General features: G+C 46.8%; 1 protein-coding gene across 1 annotated transcript in view; it reads right to left on the bottom strand.

Annotated features, from left to right (window-relative positions):
• LOC127585033 (transitional endoplasmic reticulum ATPase-like) overlaps nucleotides 1-16,845 on the bottom strand; it is a 52,817-nt gene extending 35,972 nt beyond the window's left edge. The window contains exons 1-4 of the mRNA XM_052042158.1: nucleotides 16,499-16,845; nucleotides 7,348-7,459; nucleotides 5,105-5,277; nucleotides 1,998-2,140 (exon numbers count right to left, since the gene is read on the bottom strand). Coding sequence (XP_051898118.1) covers nucleotides 1,998-2,140; nucleotides 5,105-5,277; nucleotides 7,348-7,459; nucleotides 16,499-16,518 — 448 coding nt within the window. The 5' untranslated portion in view covers nucleotides 16,519-16,845. The remainder of the gene's footprint in view (nucleotides 1-1,997; nucleotides 2,141-5,104; nucleotides 5,278-7,347; nucleotides 7,460-16,498) is intronic.
• Between the last annotated feature and the right edge of the window lie 2,548 nt (nucleotides 16,846-19,393).

Here is a 19,393-nt window from a genome sequence, read left to right as displayed (position 1 = left end):
GCGCTGGAGGAACTCAGCAGGTCAGGCGGCATCTATGGAGAGAAATGGACAGTCGACGTTTCGAGTCGAGACCCTTCATCTGTTTGGAGAGCTGATCCTTTAACTCGTCCACTTTTCCACCTGATTTCCAAACCCACCCTCTATTTCACTGTGACCAAGAATCTACAAATCTCTCCAATGACTGATCACCTTCTACTCCCCGGGCATTAATACACCGAAGATTCACACCCCTCTGAGTGAAGACATTTCTAGCAGCAGAGAACGGGATTGAACCTACATCACTGGAGCGGTGAGGATTGGAGAATGATTGAAAATCTAACTTTTCTTTAGTTCTGAGTGAAGACTGTTGACCCAAAACATGACTCTGTTTCTCTCTCCACAGATGCAACCCGACTTACTATTTCCAGCATTTTCTGGTTTTATTTCTTATTTCACACAGCATCTGGAATACATTATATTGCTTTTTTTACTCATGTATGGAGTTGCTAGCAAGCACAGTATTTATTGTCCACCCATAGAGTCATACAGCATACTCTTCGGACCACAGATTCTTTGCCAATCATCAAACACTGAGCTACACAAATCCTACCCGACTCCCATTTATTCTCCCTGCACTCCCATCAACTCTCCCCAGATTCTATCACGTAGAACGTCAGTGCCATCCAGAACAATTTTGCTGCTGTAAATTGCCTCTAGTGTGTACGTCACAGTAGTGTAGCGGTTAGCGCAACGCTATTACAGTGTCAGTGACCAGGGTTCAATTCCGGCCGCTGTCTGTAAGGAGTTTGTACATTCTCCCCGTGTCTGCATAGGTTTCCTCCAGGTGCTCCGGTTTCCTCCCACATTTGAAAGACGTACGGGTTAGGAAGTTGTGGGCATGCTATGCTGGCGCCAGAAGCGTGGCGACACTTGCGGGCTGCCCCCGGAACACTCTACGCAAAAGATGTATTTCACTGTGTGTTTCGATGTACATGTGACTAATAAAGATATCTTATCTGTCTACAGCAGGCAATTAAACTGCTAACCTGCACATCTTTGGGATGTGGGAGGAAACTGGAGACCCGGGGGAAACCCCACACGGTCACAGGGAGAACATGCAAACTCCACACAGACAGTACTGGAGATGTCAGAATCACAACTGTGTTACTGGAGCTGTGAGGCAGCAGCCCTGTTAGGTGAGCCGCTGTGTCGTCCCAAATCCATAATTGCCCTTGACGAGGTGGGACTGAGCCACCTTCTTGAACCAATGCAGTCCATGTGGTGAAGGCGCTCCCACAGTGCTGCTGGGTAGGGAGTTCTCAGACTTAGACCCAGAGATGTTGAAAGATTGGCAATATATTTCCAAGTCAGGATGGTTATGTAACCTCGAGGCGAAGCTGCAGGTGGTTGCTTTCCAATGCAACTGGTGTTGATCTTGGTTTATTTTTGTCACTTGTACCGAGATTCAGTGAAAAGCTTTTGTTTTGCATGCCATCCTGACAGATCATTCCATACATAAGTACATCAAAGTGGTAAAAAGAAAACTGAGTGCAGAATATAACGTTGCAGTTACATAGAAAGTGCCGTGCAGGTAGACAAATAAAGTGCAAGGGCCACGACGGGGTACACTTGGAGAGCAAGAGTTCACCTTCAGTGTATGAGAGAGTCAGTCAAGAGTCTGGCTGTTTTCCAGAGGCGGGGGAAGTGTAGACGGGGTCAATGGAGGGGAAGGTGGTTTGTGTGATGGACTGAAGATTGCAGTTTGGGAAGTTCTGTCAGATCAGCCCAGACAAGTAACTCTGGCACACTCTGTAAATGGTATACACTGCAACAACTGTGCGTCAGTGGTGTAGGGAATGAACGTTTAGGGTGTGGGATGGGGCACTGGACAAGCATACTCCTTTGTTCTGAATGGTACTGACGTCCTGAGTTTTATTGGAGCCATGTTCATCCAGGCAGGCATGGAGCAATGTATCATCAAATCCGCCATATGCTTAATCATGGTGCGTTGGTCGTACCTTTGTGCACAGGTCGATAAGCCTCCAGAAAGTAGGGCTTCAGATAGACTTCAAACAAATTCCCTGTTAGCCCTTCGATTGTGTCATCAATGGGTAGCACGTGAATCCGCTTTCCGTATTTCACATCTGGACATGCCTGGATGCTGAAGGACAAATAATGCCACAATTAGACAGCTGGGCAACCGGTTAATCCTTAACTTCCCGAAGACACCCAGTGTCCTGCGCATTACAGGAGGGAGATACAATAGACTGTAAATGCTGGAATCTGGAGCAAAAAACAAACTGCTTGAGGAATTCAGCGGGTCAGGCAGCATCTGTGGAGGGAAATGGACAGTCGACGTTTTGGGTCGAGACCCTTCATCTGGACTGGAAGAGTAGAGGGGAGAGAGCCGGTATGAAGTGAGGGGAAGGAGTGGAGCAAGAGCTGGCAAGTGATAGGTGGATCCAGGTGAGGAGGGGTGAGAGGCAGATGGAGGAGGGGAGAGAGGAAGTAGTGGCAGAGGCTGGGAGGTGATGCGTGGAGGTGACAAGGGCTGCAGATAGAGGAATCTGGAGCAAAAAAAAGTGCTTTCGAACAAACCTTCCTGTGCTGTCAGATTCCATCAGACAGAAGAGGGAGCAGTGTTCCTGGGACGGAGGACGTTCATCCTTACCCTGTTTGTTTATACATATTTCATTTATTTCTTCCTGCTTATACCACCTGCAGGCACACCTTCATCCCACCTTATCCCTTAAGACCACCCCTTGCATCCCTCTCTCTCTCCTGGTACCCACCCTATCACAGACACTCCCCTCTCTGCCCCTCCCCTCCTTTCTCAACAAAATAATGCTTGCCGGAGTCCGGGCTGAGGTCTGGAACACCAGGAGTCAGGAACGTGGGTAGGATTGCAGCCAGAACCGATGTCTGGAGTACTTATATATTCCCTGCTCCCTTTAAACTCACCAGGTTCACTGGAAACTGTATTATACTACTGTTTTACATGGAAAAAGTGGAAGAAAAGTGTGCTGGAGGGATGATTAGGAATAACATCCAATAGTCCAGAAAATTGGCCATTCTGGCACCACCACAGTCCCAAGCATGCCAGATTATTGGAGTTTTACAGTACAACTCATGCTATTAATGGTGAAGTAGTCAAGAGACTGTGCCAGGAAGCATAAGATGTATGCAAGGAGGCTTATGACACATGTGTTGTGATAGAAGCTATGGTATAACATCAGCATTGATGAGCATTTAATATATTCTGGTGCTGGATTATCTGAGTTTTACTGCCTCTCCCCACTTCCCAATCTACCCTCAGTGAGATACCTACATGTTACCTGCATCACACCTCCATCTAGGTAAGACATCGATGGGCTTATTGGTTAAACAACTATTATCTTATCTCAAGTGTTTCATTACCTTGGGCAATGCTACCAAAGGTGATCGAGTCTTTAAGGCACACTGTCATTATGCCTGCAGTGTTAGGGTTAGTACCAAGGTAGGGTATAAGCATTTGCAGGTCGTGTGTTACTTAGAGCTACCAGAGAGTAGTGGTGGTTGTTGGCTATTATTGGAGGTTGTTTTATCTTCTCTGCATACCTGTGTTGGATTAGGATTCAGAATGTTGTTTTATTGTGTTTTGACTTGTAGCTTTAGCCTTCTTTACGCTTGCTTATATGTATTTTTATAATCACCTGTTTGTCTGTGGACTTTCAGTAACTTGTAGTATATTTGGTTCTACATTTCTGTAGTTTCTTTGACTAGACAGCTGAAGTGTGACTCAGTCACTGCTCACAGGTTTCTTATCTGGGACCAGTCTGACCGATTTTGCAATATAAAAGGGGAGCATGTACTCATGTTCCTTTGTTAGTTACAGTCCAGTTACTTCTCGTTACTGTTACATTGCTGGCTGCTACAGGCTGACCCTATCTGACCTGTACTATGATGAACATCTAATAAAATGGCTTTAACCATAAGATTTACGCCTCATTCTTGACTTCCGAAGAACCTTCTGGACAACATCATCTCCAGATCCAACCCCCGGGTCACACCACACTTGACCATCCCAATATGCTGCTCACCAGCCTCCCAGTTTCCACCCTCTGTAACCTGCAGCTCATCAAAAACACCCACCAGGTCCCATTCATCCTGACACTGCCCCCACTCCCAACGTACATTGGTAGCACCATGACTTAAAATCCCCCTCCTTGCAATCAACAGCACAGCAACACCCGAGTAACGTTAGTGGTCTACTGATCCTGAAGTGGGAACCGTGGACCAGAACGATGGTCCCACGGGTGGGTGGGGAACCTAAATTTAATGAATTAAATCTATTTTAATAGAGACCAGAAAACCAGATTGTCGTAAAGTGTTATTTGGCTAAGTGGTGCCCTTTAGAGAGGGAAATGTCACTCCCATATTTTCTCATCTTATAAATAACACAGAAAGAGACCATTCAGCCCATTAACCTCATTAGCCTGAATCCCCCACTCCTGCACCCCCTATACCCCTGCAACCTACCATCTTACACACACGTCCATTGACTCCCCTTTGAATCTTCCTGCCTTTAACCTACACTAGAGGCAATGTCCAGTCACCAATGAACGTCCCTGGGATTTGGGAGGGAACCGGAGCACCCAGAGGAAGCATGCACAGTCACGGAGGGGACGTGCAAACTCCCCACAGACAGCAACCGAGGTCAGGATCGAACCTGGGCCCCTGGTGCTTGTGAGGCAGCAGCACTAACTGCTGCACCACTTTGCTGTTCCAAACTAACTCCAGCGAGCTACTCAGTCAGCCTTAGATGCTGACAGTGACCCCAACACCATATAAATAATTGAAAAAAAGTCACACTCTATCACTGTAACCTCCTCCAACTCTACAATTTCCTAAGGTAGCCCCCTGGATAATCTCTGAAGTTAATCACTCCACCATTGGTGACCATGGTTCCAGCTGCCAAGGATGAAATTCCTTCCCTATTCTTGGGACTACTTCCTTTTGAACTAGCTTTTTAGCTCATCTCTTATCTGGCTGATCATCATATTTTGTCCATTGACCCTCGTCAGAAGGTTTTTGAGATGTGTCTCAACGTCAGAGGTGCCGCATCAATGCAAGTGGCCTCCGTCACCTCACAACGTCGCCCAGTCGCACCCGTAGGTTGTTCCGGGTCACCCTGCTAACTCGGATTCGCTCCTCATTACAGGTGTCATCCGACAGGACAATGCAAACCGTCTCTCTCCGCTTCTTCCCCTTCAGCAGGACCGTATCCCCGCGGAAAAGCTGCAGCTCATCCATTTTGACCTGTAAGAAATACACGTCCCAGGTGAGCGTAGGCAACATCATGCTCGAAAGAGCTGGCCATCCAAAGAACACACCTTCAAAAAAAAAGTAATCTACTCTCCAGGATTACCTTGGAGATTCCAACTTGCATTGATGTCACAAAACATCTCAGGACCTTTATAGCAATGGTTAGGAAGTTTGCAAATGGCACTGAAATACGTGGTGTCATTGACAGTGAAGCTAGTTATCAGGATTTACAGAGGGATCTTTATCTGCTGAGTAACTGGGCTGAGGAATGGCAAATGGAGTTTAATTCGGATAAGTGCAAGGTGTTGCCTTTTGGGAAAACAAATGAGGGTAGGACTTTCACAGTGAACAGTAGGGCCCTGGGGAGTGTTGTAGAACAGAAGGACTTAGGAGTACAAGTACATGGTTCCCTGAAAGTGGCATCATTGGTAGACAGGGTGGTGAAGAAGGTGTTTGGCACGCTGGCCTTCGTCAGTCAGGGCACTGAGTGTCGAAGTTGGGATGTTATGTTGCAATTCTACAAGACTTTGGCAAGGCTGCAATTAGAAATATTGTGTTCCGTTTTCGTCACCCTGCTATAGGAAAGATGCCATTAAGCTGGAAAGAGTGCAGAAGAGATTTAAGAGGATGTTGCCAGGACTCGAGGGACTGAGTTACGGAGAGAGGTTGAGCAAGTTGGGACTTTTTTCACTGGAGCATAGTAGAATGAGGGGTGATCTTATAGAGGTGTATGAAATCATGAGGGGCATAGACAGGGTGAATGTGCAGTCTTTTCCCCAGGGTCGGGGAATCATGAACTAGAGGGCATAGGTTTAAGGTGAGAGGGGAAAGATTTAACAGGAACCTGAGGGGCGACTTTGTCACTCAGAGGGTGGTCAGTACACGGAACGAGCTGCCAGAGGAAGTGGTTGAGGCAGGTACATTAACAACATTTAAAAGGTCCTTGGACAGGTACATGGATAGGAACGGTTTAGAGGGATATGTGCCAAACGTGGGCAAATGGGACTAGCTTAGATGGGAATCTTGGCCGGCATGCACCAGTTAGGCCAAAGGGTCCGTTTCCCTGCTGTATGACTCCATGACAATCATATAAAGACGTGAAAGGGCAGTTGATCATAAGTACGGCAAATGAGGTGGACTTTAAAGAGGGTCTTAAAAGGAGGAGAGAGAGATGGGAATGTTTAGGAAAGGGATTCCTGAACTTGGGGCTCGGCAGCTGGATCACAGCCGACATTGGGGAGCAATTACATTCGGGGGTGATCGGGAGGTCAGGATTGGAGGAGTGCAGAGACGGGAGAGACTGGATCATGCTAGGATGGGAATTCCGGAATTGCATTCCACCTGGGCAGCAGGCACCAAACTCGTCTGACAGGATTTTGGATGTTAAGGGAATCAGTAAGGCAATCAAGCATGGGTTTGGTGCTGGAAAGTGGCACTGAGGTAAAAGACTGGTCAGGATCTTGTTGTCTAGTGGGTACGTGAGGGACTGGGTGGCCTACTTATGCATTACGATGTCCTTGTAAAAGAGGGCTTTACTGCATGAAAGTGCTACTGAAATCCACCTTGTTGTTGACCCATATGGTTTATCTGGTGGTGAAGGTCTCCAGCACTTCCTGGGAATCCCAGTGTTTGCTCTTGCAACAGGGTCCTGCAGGTTCATAAAATTAATGAACCTTGGGGTGGCAGATTGTTCCAGCCACAAAGCCGCTGCCTCACAGCTCCAGCGACCTGGGTTCAACTCTCAGCTCCGGTGCTGTCTGTGCGGAGCTTGCACACTCTCCCTGTGGGTTTCCTCCAGGTGCCCCGGTTTCCTCCCACATCCCAGACTTGCAGACTGGTGGGTGAACTGGCCGCTATAACTTGCCCCTAGTGTGTGGGTGAGTGGCAGAAGATGGGTGCGGGTGATGGGAGCAGAGGACCAGTTGGAACGGGTGTTTGATGATTGGCTTGGACTTTGTGGGCCCAAGGGCCTGATTTCCAGGCTGTAGGTCTCTATCTTTCACCCAGCTGGGACAACGACAATACAGAGAGATTGGGCAGTGAAGCCATGGGTTGTTGATCTACCTGTGAGAGTGAGACAATGCTGTTGTCATCGTTAATGGCCTCGTCCACAATGAGTCGGTTGGGGCGGTGTTTCTGCTGTAGGATCGCCGTCGAGACATCTTCTGGCTTTGTGCTGCAGAGACAAGAGTTGGAAGGACTGGTTAACCAAGGTTCCTGTGGGAGGGACCTTTCTCCCTCTGCAAACTCAGGGTACCAAGGGACCAAACCTAATGACTGGGGGGAATCAGTGGAGACAACACTGGCTCGGAGGGCCAAACAGCCTCCTCCTTAGCTGCTCTGTTCTATCAGGGGCAACAAGCAATCCGCTGGAGGAACTCAGCAGGTTGAGCATCATCCGTTCAGGAAAGGAACCGTCAACGTTTTGAATCAAAACCCTGTGTCAGGTTTCGACCTGAAATGTCAACAATTCCTCCCCCCCCCCCCAACCCACCCCCCCCACCCAAAAGATGCTTTCGGACTCACCAAATTCCTGCAGCAGATTGTTTGTTGTTCCAGATTCCAGCATCTGCAGTCTCTGGTGGCTCCAGTAGAACATGGAACAGTACAGCACAGGAACAGGCCCTTTGGCCCACGATGTTGTGTCGAACTAATTAAACGCCTAACTAAACTAATCCCTTCTGCTACACCATGTCCATATCCCTCCATTCTCTGCACATTCATGTGCCTACCTAAGAACCTCTTACACATCTCTTTCACATGTATCTCCACCACCACCCCTGGCAGCATATTCCAGGCACCTGCCACTCTCTGTATAAAAACTTGCCCCGCACATCTCTGGACTTATTCCACCCCCCCACCTTAAATGCATGCTTTCGGCCCTGGGAGAAAGATACCAGCTATCTACTATATCTATGCTTCTCATAATATCATAAACTTTATTCAGTTTCCCCCTCAGCCTCCACCACTCCAGAGAAAGTTTGGCAAACCTCTCCTTATAGCTTTAATCCAGGCAGCATCCTGGTATACACAGGTGCAATAAGAAACTTACTTGCAGCAGCATCACAGGCACATAGCATCAGATAAGCAGCGTTCACAAGAAAAACATAAATTATACACAATTTTTACGAAAAAGCACAATTAGAACAAAAGTAAGTCCATTTTAGTGCCAAGTGGTCATAGTGTTGCTAAGCTGTAGTGATTAGGGTTGTGCAGGTTGGTTCAGGAACAATGGTTGAAGGGAAGTAGCTGTTCTTGGACCTGGTGGCGTGGGGCTTCAGGCTTCTGTACCTCCTGCCCGATGGTAGCTATGAGAAGATGGCATGGCCCGGATGGTGGTAATCTTTGATGATGGATGTTGCTTTCTTGAGGCAGTGCCTCCTGTAGATACTACCGATGGTGGGGAGGGATGTGCCTGTGATGTATTGGGCTGAGTCCACTCCTCTCTTCAGCTTCTTACATTCCTGCACATTCGAATTGCTGTACCAGACCACGATGCAATCAGTCAGGATACTTTCAACAGGACATCTGTAGAAGTTTGCTAGGGTGCTCGATACCAAGCCAAACCTCCTCAACCAAAGTAAAGACGCTGTGGAGATCTATCGGTTTATTAGGTGGTGACTCATTATCATTCGTACCAGGTAGCCGGGTGGAAGACTAAGGTAGACCCCAGTACTGCATCCTTCCACATTGGCTGAGGCTCACAGGGCCCAGCCCTCGCCTCCACGTTGGAAGGCTGTGCTTGAAGCCCCACTACAGAAGTTGACTGAGAGCGCACTCCACTGTTGGAGATGCAGCCTATCAGACAAACATTAAACTTAAGCCCTGTCAGGTGGATAGAGCTTGCGTACATTGTATGTAGCATGAGCATTAAAGATTGACCATTGTATTAACTATGTTATAGTAAAACTCCATTATTCTGGCCAGCTTGCATTACGATGAACTTTTTTAAAAATTCAAATTGTGTTCTTTCTTGTAACAATTGTTTAGTTACGTTTTTCTTGTGAACGTTGTGTATCTGATGCCACGTGCAAGTAAGTAAGAACAAATAATGCTGCTGCAAGTAAGTTTTTCATTGCACCCATGCACATGATAACTTGTGCATATGACTTTGACACGCAGGACTTCTGTGGAGGGAGTTTGAAGTGGCAGTTTTCCTTGGATGTTATTTCTATTAACATCCAAATGCTCCTTTAATTCATTTTTTTTAAAAATATGTTACACATGATGATGTTTCCCAGTGAACCACATGAATTGAAAGGGAGGGTAGGTACCAGAATCCTGATCACTGGCAGAGGAGTACGTGAGCTGAGGTCCCAGTGAGCGGACAGGGCGTGCAGCAAACATCACCCCTTCCTCCCAACCTCTTTATATCGGCTATCTCCCCTCTATCTTCGCGTCCAGATGAAGGGGCTCAACCTGAAACGTCAACCCTCCATTTCCCTCCACAGATGCTGCCTGACCCACTGAGTTCCTCCAGTGTTTTGCGTTGCTCCAGATTCCAGCATCTGCAGTCTCGTGTCTCCTGGTTACCTCGTGTGTTCTGTGCACCACATCATCTTCACATGAATCCAGACCATCTGATTATTATTGCATTGTTGCTTATGACAGCTTGCTCTGTGCTGATTGGCTGTCATACAACAGTGAGTACACTTCAAAAAGTGCTTCACTACTTGTAAACCACTCTGGGGTAATGTGAAAGGCATTAAAAGGCTGGCACAGTGGCACAGCTGGTAAAGCCACCAGCTCACAGCTCCAGTGACCCAGGTTCAATCCTGACCGCCGGTGCTGTGTGTGGAGTTTGCACGTTCTCCCTGTGATTGCATGGGTTTCCTCTGGGTGATCCGGTTTCCCTCCACATCCTAAAAACGTGTGGGTTGATAGGTTAATTGGACACTATTAATGTCCCTCAGTGTGTAGGTGATTGGTGGAATCTCTCCGTGTTGATGGAAACTGGAGGGGGGGGGGGGCGGTGGAGGATAACATGGGAATGGAGCAAGGGAACTGGGACCCTTGTACATTAAAGTGAGCCAGATGCCAAACCATCTGGCATTCTGAATAGTCAGCCAGCGGATTATTGGAGTGTTACTATATTTGGGGTTTCAGGGACTGGACTAGGTCACTCACAGGGCACGCTTTCATAGTTTCATATCAAATTCACACAAGGATGGGGGAGGGGGAGAATCATCGAACCGTTCAAACGCTGAGTGAACAAGTTATAATCAGTGGTCTCTATTAGAGAACAATGGGGGTTACAGTACAATAAGATACACGACTGTGCTGAGTGTGGGGATCCTCTGCCTGTGGCACTATATATGTGATGAGTGTTGTGAGCCACATCATAATTGAACTGCATGGGTATCAACCCCAACCCACCACATGAACAGTACAGGACAGGAACAAGTGCTGCAGCCCACAATGTCTGCGCTGAACATGATGCCAATTTAAACTCTCTTCTGCCTGCACATGATCCATATCCCTCCATTCTCTGCATATTCGTTGGTTTGTCTAAAAGCCTCTTAAACGCCACTGATGGGAATGTGGGGAGAATAAAAGAAAATGGGAATAATCTGGAATTTATGTAAATGGGTACTTGATGGTCAGTGTGGATTTGATGGGCCTCCTTCTGTGCTGCATCTCTCTTTGACTTGGATTTGCAGGATGACTCACCTGTGTCTTTGTTCCCATGGACACTGCAACTGTACATTGTCCAATTATGACCCCTCCTCACCTTTCCCATGCTATAGGCATCACTCAAAATTGATAGTGTAGTGGTTAAATTGCTGGATCTCTTAGGTCTGGACCTGCAAGCCACAGATGAATTCAAATCCCATGAGATGTATCCCAGGCTGTCATGGGAGGCAAAACCAGAGATAGCTGGGGCCCTGATAGAGCTTCTTACATCTTCGTTGGCTACTAGTGAGGTAACAAAAGACTGGAGGACAGCAAGTGTGGTTCCTTTATTCCAGAGGGGTAGCAAGGATAAGCTAATTACAGGCCAGTGAGTCTTACGTCACCTTTGACCCAGGGGACTGCCAAAAATGAAAAGGATGTTTCAAGAGTGTGGTGCTAGAGCAAGCTTAGAGAAAGTCCTAAACTTGATGTCATAAATGCAATAAATTCAGCAGGGAACTCAGGAGAAACTCGTTTACTCAGAGAGCAGCGAGGAAATGCAACTTGCCACTCTGGGAGTGGTTGTCATAGCGTTATGCAGCATGGAAACAGGCCCTTTGGTCCAACTTGTCCATGCCGACCAAGGTGTCTTACTGAGTGAGACCCATTTAAGGTAAAGAGGATTAATGTGTTTAAGGCCAGGTTGGATAAGCATGAGGGAGGGAGGAAAATATAACAACAGCAGTGCTTAGCTTAAGGTTAAGCTGGTGATGTGAGCTGACAAGAGGTGGGAGAAGGTTGGTGTGGAGCATTAACATGGACCCGATGTCCTTTAAATTTTAGGCAATTCCAACCTCCCTCGGTCTCTTCCTCAAGGCTTGTATCTTAAAACAAAGAATATGCATTTTTGTGAATCTCTTCCAAGTCTCAGGACGTCCAAAGTGCCTCACAGCCAAAGAAGTTCTTTTTGGACTGTCGACATTGTAGGGAACTCAGTAGCCATCTGGAGCACAGCATGCTCCCACAAAGACGAGGCATTTATTTAGTGGTGCTATTTGTGGAGCCAAGGTCCAATTAATCATTTTATATCAATCACTCTAGTGGAACGGTTCCAGGGATGAGGGGTTTCAAGCTGTAGGGTTAGACTGGAGAAGATAGGGTTGTTCTCCTTGGAGCAAAGGCTGAAAGACTTGGAAGTGTACAAGACCACAGGGCAACTAGAGGGAAGCTGCTTCTATTGTTGGAGGGCTCAGGAGCCAGGGGTCACAGATAGAAAGTTTTGAGCAGAGGATACAAGGAGGAAGAGAGGAAAAACAGTTTTATGCTGTAATTGGTGATGATGGGGAACTCAATGTTTGTAAGGGTAGTGGAAAGCAGAATCAAATCAGGGTGTTTAAAACAGATTGGAAAGGGTGTAGAGGAGATTCACCAGGATGTTGCCTGGGATGGAGCGTTTCAGTCATGAGGAGAGACTGGGTCTGTTCTCCATAGAGTGGATAAGGTTAAGAGGGGACATGACTGAGGTGTATAAAATTGTGAGTGGTATAAATAGGGTAGACTGCAGGAAACTTCCCCCCCCCCCCCCCCCCCCCATATCAGAGGTAGATAAAACTAGAGGACATTAATTTAGGATAATGGGGAAAGGATTTAGAAGGTATCTGGGGGGACTTTCTTCACCCAGAGAGTGGGGAGTACCTTGAATGCACTGCCTGAAAGAGTGGTGGAAGCAGAATCACTGAAAGCATTTACCTAGATGAACACTTGAATTATAGGCACAGAGGGCTGGGTGATGGGGTTAAGATGGAAGGGTGCCCACTGGTCAGCATGGACGAGATGGGCCAAATGGTCTATGCTGGACGAGTCTATGATTCTATGGATAGGCACATGCGAATAATTTGCAGAGCCATGGGGAAAAGAGCCGACAGGATTGCTGTACTAGGTGGAGCCTAGGACGATGGGCTGAATGGCCTCCTTCTGTGCCACAATCATTCCATGATTCTATGGTGTTGGTGGGATTTTGCAGAACAACAACAACAACTATTTATTTTACACCTTTAATTGAACAAAAAAAATTCCCAAGATACTCAGAGCAGTGAGAACATTTTCACTTGTTTACAGGATCTGGCTGTCATTGGCAAGGCCAGCGTGTATTGCCCATCCCTAATTGCCCTGGAGGAAGTGGTGGTGAGCTGCCAATGGCGAGCCATTGGAGTCGGTGTGGTGAAGGTGCTCCCACAGTGCTGGTGCGGAGGCAGTTCCAGGACTTAGACCCAGAGACGATGAAGGAGTGGTTTTATATTTCCAAATCAGTTTGGCAGAGAGCCACGTAAGTTAGTAGGGCAGGTGGCCAAAGCTTGCTCAGAAAGGTTTTAAGGAGGACCTGAAAGGGGAGAGGAGAGGGGAGATTCCTGAACTTAGGACCACGGCAGATAGAGCAAATAAACAGCCATTAAAATCCTAGCTAAAGTAGCTGCTTGTGATACTGGTCACTTAAAACCATGCAGATGAAACATGGTCATTTGCAGAATGTGTTCTTTCTATTACATTCATGGAAATAAGAACAGATGAGTAGCATAACCAAGGGTTTTACCGATAAGAAATTTATTCCCTTTCCCCTCAGATGCTGCTGCCTCTTGACAGGAGACTTAGACAGATGTTCAGTAGGTTCTATTAATGCGCAAGGTGCCAGGCTGTTGAAAGGGCAGCAATGCTACGATTCAATCTGACCTCACCCACTGTCCACAGAAACCTTCCTAACACCAGCCTGAACAACACTCATCCAGAGCTAAGCAACTGCTTGATAGACGTGCCATCCTCCACCCTAAACGTTCACCCCCTCCACCACCAGCACACCGTGACTACAGTGGGTACCATCCACAAAATGCACTGCGATTATTCGTCGACACCACCTCCCAAACCCATGACCTCCAGAACCAAGGAGGACAATGGCAGCAGGTACATGGGGACACCACCACTGGTACATTCCCCAAGTTGCACACTGTCCTGGCTTGGTAAATCTATCACTGGCTCTTCATCGTCACTTGGTCTAAATCCCAGTACTCCCTCCCCAACAGCACTGTGGGCACACCTTCAAGATGGCATCTCACCAACTTCTCAAGGGCACTGCAGGATGGGCAATAATTTATGATTTGCCAGCAATGCCAGATCCCATAAGAGAATACCTAGAAGAATATCTAGTTCTACCACATCCCACTTCCCTCAATCCTTCCATTGTTCCATAATCATTTGGCTGTCTGACATTGGTAGTGAATGAGCAGTATGTTCCTTTGATCAGATTTGAGGACAATTGAAGTCCTTATTTTTAAGTCCCCATCAAAAACTCTTCCCAACTGTGGGTTCAATCCCGCTCGGACTCTACCCTTCTCCCCACGGACTCCACCCCTCATCCCATGGACTCCATCCCTCTCCCTGGCGACCATCCAACCAGACCCTTTGCAAACTTGGTGTCATACCTGATCCTGATATGTGATCCACACCACATTCCCATGGTGTCACTGCGACCTCACGGTGGCCACTCCATCCCTGCCTCAGCTCATCCGCGGCTGTACGGTAGTGTAGCGGTTAGCATAATGCTATTACAGCGCCAGTGACTCGGGTTCAATTCCGGCCACTGTCTGTAAGGAGTTTGTACGTTCTCCCATGTGTCTGCGTGGGTTTCCTCTGGGTGCTCCGGTTTCCTCCCACATTCCAAAGACGTACGGGTTAGAAAGTTGCGGGCATGCTACGTTGGCGCCGGAAGCGTGGAGACATTTACGGGCTGCCCCCAGAACACTCTACGCAAAAGATGCATTTCACTGTGCGTTTCGATGTACATGTGACTAATAAAGATATCTATCTAACCCCCACCAATGCCTTTGTTACTTGTTCCAAGACACTCCAGGCCAGCTTCCTTCATCTCACTCTCCAGAAGCTGGTCACACAAAGCAACTGTCTTAACACACACTGTCCCAATCACCCATCACCCCTTGCACACTCTCCACATTAACCAAATCCCTTCCCATCTCCCTCATCTTCTCCAGTCCTATAACCCTCCATGTTCTCTGCTCTCCTCCATTTCTGACCTCTTGATCACCCGCTTGTTTAATCACTCTGCAACACACAATCTACTGGAGGAACTCAGCAGCTCAAGCAGCATCTGTGGGGGGGGAGCAGAACGAACTGTTGACGTTTCGGGTCAAAACCACACTTCCCAGTCACTTGTGTCTCCATTTAATTACCCCACTACTGGCAGGCATCCTTTCACCTACAAAGGTCCTAAACTCCAGAATTCCCTCATTAAACCACGGATGTTGCTAGGATTTGAAGACCTGAGTTATAGGGAAAGGTTGAATAGGTTAGGATTTTATTCCCTGGAGCTCAAGAAAATGAGGGGAGATCTTGTAGTGGTATACAAAATTATGAGGGGTACAGATAGGGTGAATGCATAAAGGCTCTTTAAGGTTGGGTGAGACTAGAGCTAGAGGACATAGACTTAGGGTGAAAGGAGTCCAAGGGGGAACTTCTTCACAGACAGTGGTGCGAGTGTGGAACAAGCTGCCAGTGGAAGTGGTAGACGCAGGTTCAATTGTAACATTTAAGAGAAGTTTGGATGGGAGGGATTTGGAGGGATATGGTCACGGCGCAGGTGGATGGACTAGCAGAACATCAGGCGGCATGGATTAGATGGGCCGAAGAGCCTGTTTCTTTGCTGTAGTACTCTATGAAATAAACTTCTCAGCATCTTTTCCCTTCTTCAAGACATTCCTTGAAACCTACATCTCAGAGCAAGCTTAAAGTTACCTGCCCCAAGTCTCCTTAACATGGCCCAGCTTTGGTCAGTAAAACCCCTTGGGATCTTTTGCTACATTGAAAACACTACATAAATGTACCTTGCTATAGCTACAGTTCATGTACATTCTGTACCATCCTAAATTGTGCAATAGATAGGCAAACTAATGGTTTGTTCAAGAATAGTTCAGCTGATTGATGGTACACATTGCAACCTCTGTGCACTGATTGAAGGTCAACAAATCGTTTGTACCCTCCCTCAGCTCATTAAAATTATACAGAGCCAGGGATGCCTCAAACAGAGGGAAAAGAAATCACATTTCTGTTTCTTACAAATTAAATGCAAGTCTGGACCATCTTTTTTTTGTGTGTCTTTGGTCTTTTTAAGCAAAATCTGCATGCCACCTTAAAAAGTAAAATGCCTGATCATACCCACCACTTCCAACCCCCAACCCAACTGTCTGTGAGCTCAGGGAAAAAATAGCAACTCAGATTACAACATGTGACTCCTGTCCCAGATGAAATGAGATAGAACCAACTTCATCCAACAAACGAATTTAAGATTTTAATGAAAGCTCACTTTCATGCAGAAATCAGTTTAAACTCTGACTGCGTCTCCTACATACTTTTGCCATCGGTTCTGGGATCAATATCTTCCGCTTAACAGGAAACTGCTGCTGCTTCCTACGGTTTGCAAAGAAATATTGCAAGCACCCTCCATTAAAAACCGTCTATTTATTCAATGCAGCTTAACCAGTTACAGAGTGAACACTGGAAATAGAGAAGAAAAATAACCTAATGTTTTGATACATACTCGCCTGCGGATTTTGGCATGGTGGTTCTCAGTCGATATCCAGGGGATCTTTAAATCGCCCTCTATGTGTGGTTTGTTCTGTGCTTGGCTTATGCCTCTCTCTCTCTCGCTGTCTGCAGTCTTGGCTCGGATGTCAGATTGCTCCGCGCTTAGTCACAGCTGCTTTCTTGCTCTGGTTGATTTTCCAATGGCATTGAGCTGGTGTCAGCCGTCCCCCTTTTTCCCCTCCCCCAAAACTCAGTCACCCCTCCCTTCCCCCTCCACCAGATCGATAAGTACCCCTCACCCTCACGATGCAGAGAGAATGCAGTTCCAACTGCATCAACAAGGCAGTTCGCCTTTGCAATACCCCGTATTTCACGGTGCATATTAACGGGGATTACAGAGCTGTGAGTGACAGATGAACTCAAATTATGATTGGGTGCAATATGAATTGCAATCCAATACCCACAGCATCGTGCAGCTGAGGGTGATGTCTACTGACAGGCACAGAGTGAAAACAAGTTTTAAAAAACATTGCAACAGAGAGAGAGAAAGGGGGGGGGGAAGTGCAGTTTTTGTGTGTTTTGTCTCTTTTGCATTATCAAATTCTGCCCAGGATTTGGCTCCCGTTCCTGTTCTACCACAACCATGGCCTATTTTCAATAACCTAGCAGAACCGGGTGAATATTCTGTTGTAACTACAATTTGTACCATATGTGTCACTGGCATTGTGGTTTGGGCACGCTTTATTTAAGTTTTAAGGCTCACACATGAGCAACACCCAATGTGTATCTTAAGTTCCCCTCCCCACCATCGAGGTCACCTTCAAGAGGCGGTGCCTCAATAAGACGGCATCCATCGCTAAGGCCCCTCACCATCCAAGACGTGCCCTCTTCTCGTTACTGCCATAGGGGAGGAGGTACAGGAGCCTGAAGACCCACACTCAACGATTTGGAAACAACTTCTTCCCCTCCGCCATCAGATTTCTGAACAGTTCATGATCCCATGAACACGACCTCGATATTCCCTTTTTGCACTATGTACTTCTTTTTGTAACTTATAGTACTTTTTATGTCTTGTACTGTACTGCTGCCGCAAAGCAACAAACTTCACATCTTCTAAGTCAGTGATAATAAATCTGATTTTGAATCTTTGGAAACGAGAGATTCATCCCCATCTGCTTAACTTTCAACCTTACAATGCATCTTAAGGCCTAACTGACCAAGCTTTGATTGCTCATCCTAACATCAGTTTAAGTGGCGATAGGGTTGTTAAGAAAGCGTATGGTGTGTTGGCCTTCATTAGTCGGGGTATTGAGTTCAAGAGCAGCGAGGTGATGTTGCAGCTCTATAGAACTCTAGTTAGACCACACTTGGAGTATTGTGCTCAGTTCTGGTCGCCTCATTATAGGAAGGATGTGGAAGCTTTAGAGAGGGTGCAGAGGAGATTTACCATGATGCTGCCTGGATTGGAGAGCATGTCTTGTGAGGATAGGTTGAGTGAGCTAGGGCTTTTCTCTGGAAAGGAGGAGGATGAGAGGTGACTTGATACAAGATGATAAGAGGCATAGATCAAGTGGGCAGTCAGAGACTTTTTCCCGGGGCGACAATGGCTAACATGAGGGGACACAAGTTTAAGGTGATTGGAGGAAGGTATAAGGGGGATGTCAGGGGTAAGTTTTTTACACAGAGAGTGGTGGGTGCGTGGAACGCACTGCCGGCAGAGGTTGTGGGGGCAGATACATTAGGGACACTTAAGAGACTCTTAGACAGACACATGAATGATAGAGAAAAGGGGGGCTATGTGGGAGGGAAGGGTTAGATAGATCTTAGAGCAGGATAAAATGTCAGCACAACATTGTGGGTCAAAGGGCCTGTACTGTGCTGTAATGTTCTATGCTCTTTGCTCTGTCAATTCTTATTTGGTAATGGATGGGCCTTTAAACTTTTAGCTGTGTTATCTTTTTATTTCATTCACTAGACATAGGAAATGTTGGCAGGGTTGGCATTTATTGCCCTTCCCTCACTGGCCCCTGAGAAGATGATCCTGGAGTCATAGAGCATGGAAGCAGGCCTTTGACCCACTGTCCATGTTGACCCTCAAGCACTATTTATACTATTGTTCTCTATTTTGTACTAAATTATATAATTTTATGTATAATTTATACCCTGTGTTGTCTGTACCTACGTGCCTGTGATGCTGCTGCAAGCAAGTTTTTAATCAGGGCAAGTGCGGAGTGTTGCACTTTGGGAGATTGCATTCAATTCTGGTCTCCTAATTACAGGAAGGATGTGGAGGCTACGGAGAGAGTGCAGAAGAGGGTTACCAGGATGCTGCCTGGATTAGAAGGGCATGTGTTTTAAGGAAAAGCTAGACAAAGTTTCTCTGGAGCAGCAGAGGCTGACAGGAGACCTGATAGAAGTTTATCAGGTTATGAGAGGTATAAATAGAGTAGACAGCTGGTATCTTTTCCCCAGGGTCGAAATGTCTAATACTGGAGGGCATGCATTTAAGATGAGATGGGATTTGTTCAAAGGAGATGCACGGGGCAAGTTTTTTTACACAGAGAGTGGCGGGTGCCTGGAATGCTCTGCCAGGGGTGGTGGTGGAGGCAGATACGATAGAGGCATTTAAGTAGCTCTTAGATAGGCACATGAATACGCAGAAAATGGAGGATATGGACCATGTGCAGGCAGGAGGGATTAGATGTCAAGAGCTGAATTAGTTTGGCACAACATCATGGGCTGACGGGCCTGTTCCTGTGCTGTACTGTTCTATGTTCATTGTACTGTACCTCGTTGGACTTGCGAATATGACAAATAACTTGACTCCCCACATTCCCCTCACCTGTCCCCAAATTCTACCCCTCACCTACTTGGGCAGTTTACAGCGGCCAATTAACCTACTGACCAA

This window comes from Pristis pectinata, chromosome 31, assembly GCF_009764475.1.
Source record: "Pristis pectinata isolate sPriPec2 chromosome 31, sPriPec2.1.pri, whole genome shotgun sequence".
NCBI lineage: Eukaryota > Metazoa > Chordata > Chondrichthyes > Rhinopristiformes > Pristidae > Pristis > Pristis pectinata.
This window is presented reverse-complemented; position numbering and strand designations above follow the sequence as displayed.